General features: G+C 41.0%; 1 protein-coding gene across 1 annotated transcript; it reads left to right on the top strand.

The window, feature by feature from the left end:
• Nucleotides 1-465: 465 nt before the first annotated feature.
• ZNF474 (zinc finger protein 474) lies at nt 466-1,518 on the top strand. The gene has a single exon (XM_063083080.1). The coding sequence runs from the start codon at nt 466-468 to the stop codon at nt 1,516-1,518; it is 1,053 nt and encodes a 350-aa protein (XP_062939150.1).
• Nucleotides 1,519-10,788: the final 9,270 nt, after the last annotated feature.

The following is a 10,788-nucleotide window of genomic DNA, read 5'->3' on the forward strand; positions in this document are numbered from 1 at the left end:
GTCTCTGTCTATGAGGTGTTGTAATTGTCAGTCTTTTTTTGAACAGAACACTACTTTTAATACGGTAACAGTGCAATTCGTAGTGGAAAATTTCTTCCTGTTCATTTCAGTGTTTATTGATCAAATCCCATGTGCTGGTTACTATGCTAGTCAAGGTCAATGAAAAAAAAAATCAGTGCCCTTTATCAGTTTACAGTCTAAGGTGTATGTGTATGTAATAACTTCTTGATTTACGTCTAACCCCCTCCACAGATCTTGGAGACATCTGAGGTTTAATGGGGACTTTCCAACATTCCAGACTGCTGCCCTGCAATGAAGCTCTGAGTCATAGTCTTCGGGACTTAAGGTACTGGCAGCAATGAGGAACCCGGAACAGCCAACCTCACTAACGTTCACTCTGAGCAGAAGCCCAAAATGAGTCTGGCCTGAAATCAGAGCAAGCATTGGAGAAAGACTTCTTTGTTAATGGAAAGAGGAAAGGAGAAAAAGGTTTCCAATAAATTGCAAGAAACTTTTCACCATTCTAAAGAACCTACCTTCCTTATCAACAAGGACGTCCTATCTAGTGACTCCCATTCTAGTCTTTTGCCAGATACAGTGTGTGTCAATACTGGTGAAAAAATAAAGAGAAGCACTCAGAAAAATAGACCTGGAACTGTGATACTGTCAAAACCATCAAGTAGGAGAATTATGTCACAAAGCCACTTTAGCCCACCTGTGATCCCATCTCGCAGGCCTGGATTCCGGGTATGCTATATCTGTGGCCGAGAATTTGGGTCCCAGTCCCTTGCTATTCATGAGCCCCAGTGCTTGGAGAAGTGGCGTATTGAAAACAGCAAGTTGCCCAAGCACCTGAGGAGACCAGAACCCTCCAGACCACAGCCTCTCAGTGGCAGTGGGTCCTACAATCTCCAGGCAGCAAATGAGGCTGCATTTCAGAGTGCCCAGGCTCAGCTGCTGCCCTGCAAATTCTGCGGTCGCACGTTCTTGCTAGATCGTCTCCTTGTTCACCAGAGAAGCTGCAAGCCAAAGGGTGAGGATCCCAGAGCACCAAACCCCAACAGTTCTGACGATCTTACTGGTCTCAAGAAATCTTCTGGTAGAATCCCAGCCCAACAAAGGACTCTCATCTGCTATATTTGTGGCAGAGAATTTGGCACACTGTCCCTTCCTATTCATGAGCCCAAATGTCTGGAAAAGTGGAAAATAGAAAATGACCAACTCCCTAAGGAGCTCCGCCGGCCCCTCCCACAGAAGCCTCAGCCCCTTTCAACTGGACAGTTCAGCCAAGAGGGGCCAAGTCAAGCTCAGCTTGTGCCCTGCCCAAATTGCAACTGGACCTTTGCCCCAGACTGCCTTCTGGTACACCAGAGAAGTTGCAAAGCTCAACCTAGTGGGCCAAGAGATCAGAGTTTGACCTTAGAGGGTAAAGGTGGCTTAAAAGAGTCCACCAATTCCAAGCAGCAAAGCAACATGGCAGCACCCAGTGTAACTGATAAGGTAACTTATATCACATAAAGTGCATTAGGTGGACCTGGGGGTGCATTCAGCTTCCAGGGAAATAAGAAAAGACTATCCCCAGAATCAGCTGCTTTAGCCTCTAGGATTTTTTTCTTTCAATGCCTTATTTCTGCCTTAATGCAGCCTGTCCAATCCTACCCCCTGTTGGACTCCAGAGGCTATATATCTCTTGGCAAAATAGATATAAGAGCATCCTTGCCTGATGGGTTCATATTCCTCTTCAATTTTGCTGATTAAAAGAAAGAGAGATGAACTTCTTTCCTCTCTGATCTCTCATACCAGTGATCCCTGGGAGAGACTGCTATTTGAAAATGAGTCATTAATGCTGTGTCTACATTACAGAGATATTATTCCCATTCCAACAGCCAATATTTATTGCTGGTTTATTTTAGTCATCTACCTTAGGAATTCATTTTTGGCAATGCTGGGTTGTGCTGAGTTTATCTTACTAAAATAGAATCTGTGTCAAAAACCCCAAATGACTTTAGCAACAATTAAATACTGGTGCACTTGCAGAAATACACATGTTCTGAAAATATATCATGTTTTCTTTTAACACTTATGTAATTATAGCAAGTGGGGAATTAACCCCCACATAGACACTGAAGCAACTAGTTTTATGTTCATGGTTCTAGGAGGTTTTCAATTCCTGCTGCTGCTCTGTACCCTGTGTTTGGGTTGAACGCAGGGCCCTGAGCCTCACTTTGGACCATTGTAAATTAATATGACCCCAACTTCTAGGGGAAAGAGTTGTTGGGCTTTTACCTGAAGTCCCACCACTAAACAGGATTGGGGAGGAATGAGTATGAGAGTGGATCCCTGAAAGATAGGGCATGGCCCATGCTCTTTGTCCTGCCATTAAGCCAGGAAGCCTTGTGTCACATCTTAAAGATTATCAGATCATGAGAAATAGGAGGTGGTAAAAGTCTTTTCTCCATGGCTTGCTACTTGAAATGCCTAGTCTGTAGGGATTCTAAAAATGGACTGTTTTAGGGACTCTAACGTTGTACAAGTTATCATAAAAGATTAAATCAAAGGGATGTGTGGCAGGAGCATCCTTTGTTTTTAGTCCAAATTTTCTTACTTTTTGGGTTTTTTTTTTTTTTCATTACTTTGGGGACTATTTAGTCCTTTTTCCTAAGCTCCATGTTTAAAATGAAATGATTATGGTCTTACTGGTTTAGAAGATTCCAAGACAATGATTCTAAAGCCGAAGAGTCAGACTAACAGATGCTGGGCACGTTTTCCTATGAACAGTAAAGAGAAAACAGCTAGTTTCTTTGCCTAATGAAAACCCAAAGACTTAAGTGTGGCATGGGCTTCAAGCTGGTCTCAGAAACACGATGTGTTTTTCCCATCTTCTGGCTGTTGCTTTTCTTTTAGAACGCGTGGGGGTCTGGATTCAGAGAGTAACAGGATCTGTGTGTCTCAGGGTCACAAATCAGAAACTCCATAGAGTTCTGACTTACAGCCCTGTTTCTTGATTGTATGCATTTACTTCAAATGTTCTCATTACAGATGGAGAGATAGGGAAGAGTGTGGTCAGGATTCCTGTGCTTGTTGTTGTAACACATACTTTGTACTTCAAAAATGGAGCCAACAGACTGAGCACAGCGTGTTCTCAGTCATGACTGCTAAAAGAGGCTGGCCCACACCCACAGCTTCACAAGAAGACACCTTCCTGACTCACCCAGTCGTCTAGTGGGAGAATATCAAGGAGAGGCCAGCCATGGCCCCTCACGGCTTGTGCATTTAGGTGAGAGAGTGGGGAGTCTGTCTAGAGAACTTGGCTATGCCAAGCACCCCGACCCTGTTCTCAGGCCTCAAAACGCACGTTGTCAGTGGGAAACTGGCACCCACCACTGTCAGATGTGCACTGGCCTGTTTGGAGACCACACAGGCTTCAGTGGAGGGCAAGGAAAGGTCATCCAATATAGGGTCTGTTTAGCTGCCAGATTTAAAACAAGCTTGGGTTAACTAAAATGGAGAAAACGCCTCGGCTTCCGAGAAGCATAAGATCTTTTGAAGCAATGGGTTTTATCCTTTCCCCAGAGAAGACATCCACAGTGCTTTCAGAAGAAAGCCCTCCCTTCACAGTGTAGTTTTCTCTTTTAGTTAGGATTTGATCCTGTCTACTGATGTTTTTCTTTCTTTGGATCACTTAAAATTTAGATAGAGCTAGCAATCACTTGTTTTCCATAAAGAACACTACCCTGTGCATTATTAGATTTCAGAATTTCATCTGCCTGTGACGGCTGACTTTTGGCTGATACACACGCATTCCTTTTTACAATTCATATGTCTGCTTCATTTCTGCTCGTCATTTAGAACAATTTTCCTCTAGAAGCCTTGATCTGACTTCAGATTAGAATAAGCTATGTTGCCCGATGCTGTCAGGGGCTTCAGTCTTGTAGTGAATTCAGGTGAGGTTAATATTTTCAGAACCATGATCATAGTACCTGGAAAACAATTCACTCCTGTTGGGTGATAATGACTGTTTCACTGGCAGAGTATATTACCTTTCGCTCAGGATGTTCCTCCAACATAGATTGGCTCAGTTCCCTTATGACACAGATGCTCCTGTTATCACTTCTATCAAATCTAAACACAAAGGCCGCTAAGTTCTCTTGCAAGATCTCGGTGGGCATTTCGCTTTGCTCTCTAATCACTACATTGGCTTGAATTGTCTCATTGCTTCTCATCTGAAATGTAGGGATGAACTTACTCTTTCTGATCTCACAGGAAAGTTGTGAAGACACTAAGTAGTGAATTTTTATTTAAAAGGTGTGACTATCGTGGGTCTATTGCTCTCCTACTACATGGTGTAATGAACAGTATCCCACTCCCTTTCTTTCCTCTATAAAAAGAAAAGCCTGAATGAGCAATGTCCAATTTAGCAAGATTTTCAAAGCAGTGTTCCAGATGAAATTTTGATACATAACATGGAAAAGCATAGATTATCATTTTAAATTTTAATATTGCATCTATTTAATAAGATCTTTTGATGTCTATTTTAGTAAGTGATTTCTTAAGCTATGCTGAGGAATGTAACAATAGGGGTCATCACTGCTCCTCATTTTAGTCTGAGTAAATATATTTTAATATTTGCATTTGATATTACGCAAAAATATTGCTCTTTTCTAGAAGCTGATAGTAATTCATTCTTTAGCTTTTGGCCCTTTCCAGTTAATTAGAACACAGGTTGACAGAGTTAATTAAATATAACTATAAATCAAAGTGATGCTTTTGCCTAATAATCTTTTATCAGTTAGATAATGAGTGGGCTTTTTAGGATTTTTCTATAACATGTGAAACATTGTTTCAAAAAATCCTGTCTGATATTGCAAAATAGGCATTATTTTTCTTAAGAGAAACTATGTTTTCTATGTCATTGTCTTTCTGAATGTAGTTTTAAGCTACTTTTGGAATCCTCAGTGCTCAAGTTTGACTAAAACCCCCTCAGACACTCTCTAGCATCGGGTGCTGCCATCTGGTGTTTCCTTTTAAAGCAATGTTTTCTACACTAAACTGTATTATTGCTTTTGTCTTCTTTGTGTTATCTCCAATTATATTTGAGAAAGTGCTCTTATAATACAAACTCCAGTTATTTAAGGCCATTATGTATTGGATTTAAAGTTAAAATTATGTTTCTTGGCTAAGTATGTCATTCTCTAAAGGCAAAATTCTCGGTAGGAAGGTCACAATCAGAAACACTCAAAAGGGCAGGATAAATATTCTCATATTTTCAAATTTTGTATGTGTGCATGTGTATCTGTTGGGTAAGAAGAATTTTGAGTTTAGGGGAGAAATGGAAGAAAGGAACTAACTTTTATTGAGTACCTTTATGTCTTAGTCTTTTTCTGCTGCTATAATGAAATACCTGAAACTGAGAAATTTATGGGGAACAGAAGTTTATTTCTCATAGCCTGGAGGCTGGGAAGTTCATGATCGAGGTATCAGCAGGGTGAGGGGTGAGGGCTGCTTTGTGCTTCCAGGATGGCGCCTTGTTGCTACATCCTCTGGAGGGGAGGAACTCTGTGTCCTCACATGGCAGAAGGGACAGAAGGGCCAGAGAGCACTCCCTTCACCCTTGATCCCTTTGACGAGGGTGCTAATCTCATTCATAAGGCTGGAGCCTTTCATGACTCAATAACCTCCCAAAGGTCACATCTCATATTGTTGCGCTAAGGATTAAGTCTCAACATGAATTTTGGAGGGGACACCATCATTCAAACCATAGCACTTTAAGATCATCAGCACTTTGTATACATGATCTCACTTTAATCTTCATAATGTTACTATATTATATATTATATTGTAATATTACTGAAACATAGTTATTATTTTCCCCACTTTCCATGTGGGTTGACTGAGGTTAAGCGGCTGCCCAAAGTCACAGAATGAGTTTGCACAGAGCCAGGTCTGTGTAATTCCAAAGACTCACATTTTTTCATGTCACTATGAAAGAGGCATATGAGTGACATAAAAAAAAGAAGAAAAAAACAAGAGTATGGCTACCCTGCCTAGCTGTGAGTGTTAGACAGCATGTAGGGACAAAGAGGAAAAATGTTTGTTCGTTCACCCATATTTAAGATTAAGCACTGGACTAAGTACTAAAAATATAGACACAATTCTTGATGTCATGAAGTTTTTAGTCCTATGGAGGAAATGATACATAATTTAAATATATGCCTATATACATTTCAAATTGTGCTATGACACTGTGTAATGGTGGGAGGTAGACATTCAGGATTCCGGTTAGAGAAAACCTCTGGAAGGACAACATGTCAGCTGAGACACTAGAGTGTAAGAGCATTACTCAAGGGTAAAGATGTGGGGGAAGAGGATGGCTAGAGGGCAAGACTTTTGGGCCAAGGGCAGCATGTGTAAAGGCCCTGAGGTAAGAAAGATCTTATAATGAAACTTAAAAAGTCCCTATGTGGCCAGAGCCTAAGGAGGGAGGAAACAGGCACACATGATGAGGTTGTGGAGGCAGCAAGGGTCCTTCCAGCTGCTCTGTGGACACGGGGACATCAGTTGTTTGGCTATAGCAGGAGCCCAGGTGAGAGCTGATGACAGCTTGGCCCAGGGCATTGGTAGTAAAGATGGCGATAAGGTACAGTGCGCAGATCTTGTTGATAATTGGTATATGGAGGGGTGAGGAAAGGGGTCAAGAATGACTCCCCCATTTCTAGCTTGAGCAACTGCACTAGTTATGCCACTTTCTAAGATGAGGAAGACTTGGGGAAGGATAGGCTCTTGAGGACTAAGATCAATAGTTGCATTCTGGACATACCAAATTCAAACTGCTTGTGAGATATTTAGGTAAGTTAAGCTGGATATATGAATCTGGAATGCAAAAGAGAGGACTGGGCTGGGATATACACTTGCATATTATTAACATATATTTAAAGTAATCAGAATGAGTACTGGGTTAGAAAAATAAACCCAGGGCTGAGCCCTAAGATATTACAATACTTGGGGGCTAGAGGAGAAGGAGCTGTAGAATGGAGCCTGGAGACGCGGTGGAAACACCTAGAGAGTATGTCGTCATGGAAGCTGAGACCAGAGAAAACGTCAGGAATAAGGGTGTGGGAAACAGTACGGAATGCCAAGAGGCTGAGTAGAATGAGGATCAAAAACGATTTGGCTTGGCAGTATGGATTTGGTTGCTCACCTTGGTAAGAACAAATCCACTGCAGTAGTAGGGGTTGCAGAACATTTTGGTGATGGAGCTGGGATGTGTTTTGACAAGTCTGGCTTTGAAGACTAGGAGAGAAATAGTGGGTAGGCTAGAAGTAGAGATATTGGGTTGAGAGAGGTTTCTTTAAAAATGGGAGCTTCTAGACTACACTTGAATGCTTAGGATACTGCTCCAGGGCAGAGAAAGAAGGTGGAGAAGCAGGAGAAGTGATCAGAGAAAGTGCAAAACGTGGAAGAGAAACAGGCACAGGATGGCATGACCAGTGTGCGTGCAGGAAGGGCCTTTGCTAGGAGGGGCGCAACTTCATTTCAGGAGGATGTTGAATGCAGATGAAGGCAAGTTTGTAAGCTTCTAGTGGGAAGATGAATGAGCTGCAATCTACTAGCTTATATCTTATCTTTTCTCCATGAACTATCAGACAAGCTAATCAAGCCTACAACGGTAGAAAGGGAGAGAAAAGGGTTAATTTTAAGAGCCTTCTTAGTCCTTTGTCTCTTCAAGCCTTCTGCCAAACTAAGTTTCTGAAATCAGAACTAAGGCTTCTAGAACTATTTGCCTCTATGATTCCCAAACACAAGAATGTCTTGGAACTCTTTGGAGGTGGAGATAAAACATTCAGTGAGATCCTACTTGGGACTCTTACTCTTTCAATCGTCTTCAGTGGCCCTAGTTCACCTCCTCAGCTGTGCTGTTGTCATGAAAACCAGCCTTGACCTCACAAACTGCCTCCTATGATGCTGACAGCTGCACTACTAATGTCCAGCTGCAGGAGCCACTTCTTCATCTTTTCTTGGTGCCAGCCATGCCTGCACATCAGGGCAGCATTCCATGATCCCATTGCTCTTGGGTATACAAGGCGCAACATTAAGGTAACGGGGCTAGTTCTCTACACTGTTGGTTCTAGAAGCCAACCCAAAGTCATGTGTGTATATATGATATGTCTGTAATATATGTGGGTGTTGGGGGGGTTACAAATATTTGAGAAACAGCATCATCAGTGAAATTGGTGTATAGCTTCCTAATATAAAACTTTCAAGGATAATACTCCCTTGTACAAATTACAGTCTAACATTATTTTAAAAATCAGCCTCAATTTATATTTATGTATCATATATTGGTGGGTAAAGAGACCACGATGAATATAACTATCTCTCCCAGAGCCCAGAGCCCAAAGCCCAAAGCAAAAAATAAATGGCCTTTGCATTGGGGCTCCAATATGTGGCTTTCTGCTTCTCTAGAAAGAAAAAATACTGATTGTAATTTCTGTGAGAGGAGAAGTTCACATATTTTAAACTAAAATATTTTATTCATGACTAAAATGAACAAAAAACTACAACATGGCTATACTCTCAAAAAGTTAATCTAGCTAAAATGATTTCATATGTCCTCATAAGCCTGCTTCTCCCTGTACCTTCATTTCCCTGCTTCCAGCCCCAAACCCTCATATACCCACATTTCCTAGTGATAGATGCTTAGTATAATCTTTACATAATGACTTACTGGATATACATGTTCTTAGAATTCAGAATTCTAAGGTCAACTGCGAAAATCTCTGCCAAAACTCTTAGAACTCCACCATAGGGAGTGCAACACATCCTGGATGGAATTCTTATTGAAACAGAGGTGATTGTCCTGTGAACAGAATCTCACTGCTCAGTGTGAGGCACAAGTTCAGCTTTATGAATAAGTGCAGAACTGGGAAAATTTTTCACTTAGGATTCGATCTCTTGCTTTCCCTTTATATTGTGTAATGCTGCTCCTCCTTACATCCCTTTTCTCTAGCATTTACCTCTAGGAGGTTGTCTTATATATAAAGAAATGTCCTAGATATTGAAGAAGGGCCTGCTAAATACAGGAACTCAATAAGTTTCCAATATTCCTGCTCCAAGAACCTGCTTTAAGTCATGATCCTGTCTTTAAAGTCCCCAAGCAGCTCTCACATCTGTGGCTGTCTATAAGCAGAGAAAACATAAAGGTATTGCTGGCCCCAATTTAAAGCTTCAAGAAACTGGAAGCTGAGGGCAGAGAGCAAGGATAGGGAGGGACTGGGGTCAACAACCCTGAAAAGAACAGAAAAAGAAAACTGTTAAAATTAGAATTATTTCTAGCCTATCCAAGGTGATAACCTTTGTCTTTTCATTGGAAAACTCCTTTCTTTGGCCTTCCCTCTGAGCTGGGCACCCTTTAGTATGTAAGCTGTAGACAAATCTGGAAATAACTCAACTTCCAAGTTCAGGGCTTATAGTGTCTATGCTTTCCTTTTATCTCTCCAATTGTGGGAACTGGACAAATTGTGTGGCTGTCTCAGTTTGTGGGTTTTCCTGTCTCTCCTCCCATGGTTCCTTTGTTGCTCCATTTTACCCTGTGACCTATAAGCCATCTGACCATAGGGTCAGGCCTATTGCCAACCTGGTGAGTACAGGAACTAAACACCAGGGACATCCTCCATCCATTTTCTTCCAAGAACATCATTTCTGGCAAGAATTTGGCAAAGTATTTAATCTATATCTTAAACACTTCATCTTCTAACTAATGTTCTTGTAAGGCATCACGAAAAAAAAAGTTTTATCTCAAGTGTGGGGAAAAAAAGAAAAGAAAAAACTTCAGCTAAGAAATTGTATTCCTTTCAGGAACACAGATTCTAATACGGAGTTAGTTCTTTGACCTATATTTTTCAACTCTGTATATCAGGATGAACAATTAAGTAACTAAAATATCAAGCATATATTTAAAATACCAGCAGTTCTTTTTTAAAAATCAGGTACATGAAGATACTTTAACACTAACAGAATTTCCAAATGAATAGGCAAGTCATTCTTATTGTTTAAAGGAGCAAAACAAGACTCCAAATCACAAGTGACAGACTCTTATAGTTGGCCAATAGACAGGCTGAATTGGAAAATTCCTTTACGTGGCATCCAGTGATTTCCAAAAACAATTTAATTTCAAACAATGATCCTTCCAGATGTGACATTTGGGTAGAAATGTTTGAAAACACAAGGAGTAAATGTGAAATACCAGTGGTTTCTAGACAAACTCTGCAATTGTTGAGATTTGAGATTGAACTATGCAGTTACTCCTATATATTAAAATGCTATATATATAGTACTTTGTCTGCATGTGTAGGACATGCCTGAGGAAATGGAAAACTAACTGTATACATTCGGTCTCAGTTAAGTTGGTTGAAATTGTGTTTTAAGTGGCCGCAGGCAAAATTCTGACTTTGGAAAATGAGACTTTGGTGGCCCGGCCTTATACTCTGCTCTCTCTTTCAGCACCTTCTGCACCCTCTCTACCCCTGCCACCCCTACCCCTTTATATTGTTTGAAGGTGTTGGGAAAATCTGATAAATTCCTTCATAGAAAAATGTCTTATCCGACTATTTGCATACTGGAAGAGGATCGGGGAGAGGGCAATGTTTAACCCAAAGGAATGAACTTTTGAGGTAGTTGGGAGAGCAGAAGTGGGAGTTTTGCTGGTGTCTCTCAAATCCCATCCTATGGCTGACTCTGTGCACATGCTAGGCAGAGCATGACACTCCATTGACCACTAATGACTATATT

This window comes from Cynocephalus volans, chromosome 2 (genome assembly GCF_027409185.1).
Source record: "Cynocephalus volans isolate mCynVol1 chromosome 2, mCynVol1.pri, whole genome shotgun sequence".
NCBI lineage: Eukaryota > Metazoa > Chordata > Mammalia > Dermoptera > Cynocephalidae > Cynocephalus > Cynocephalus volans.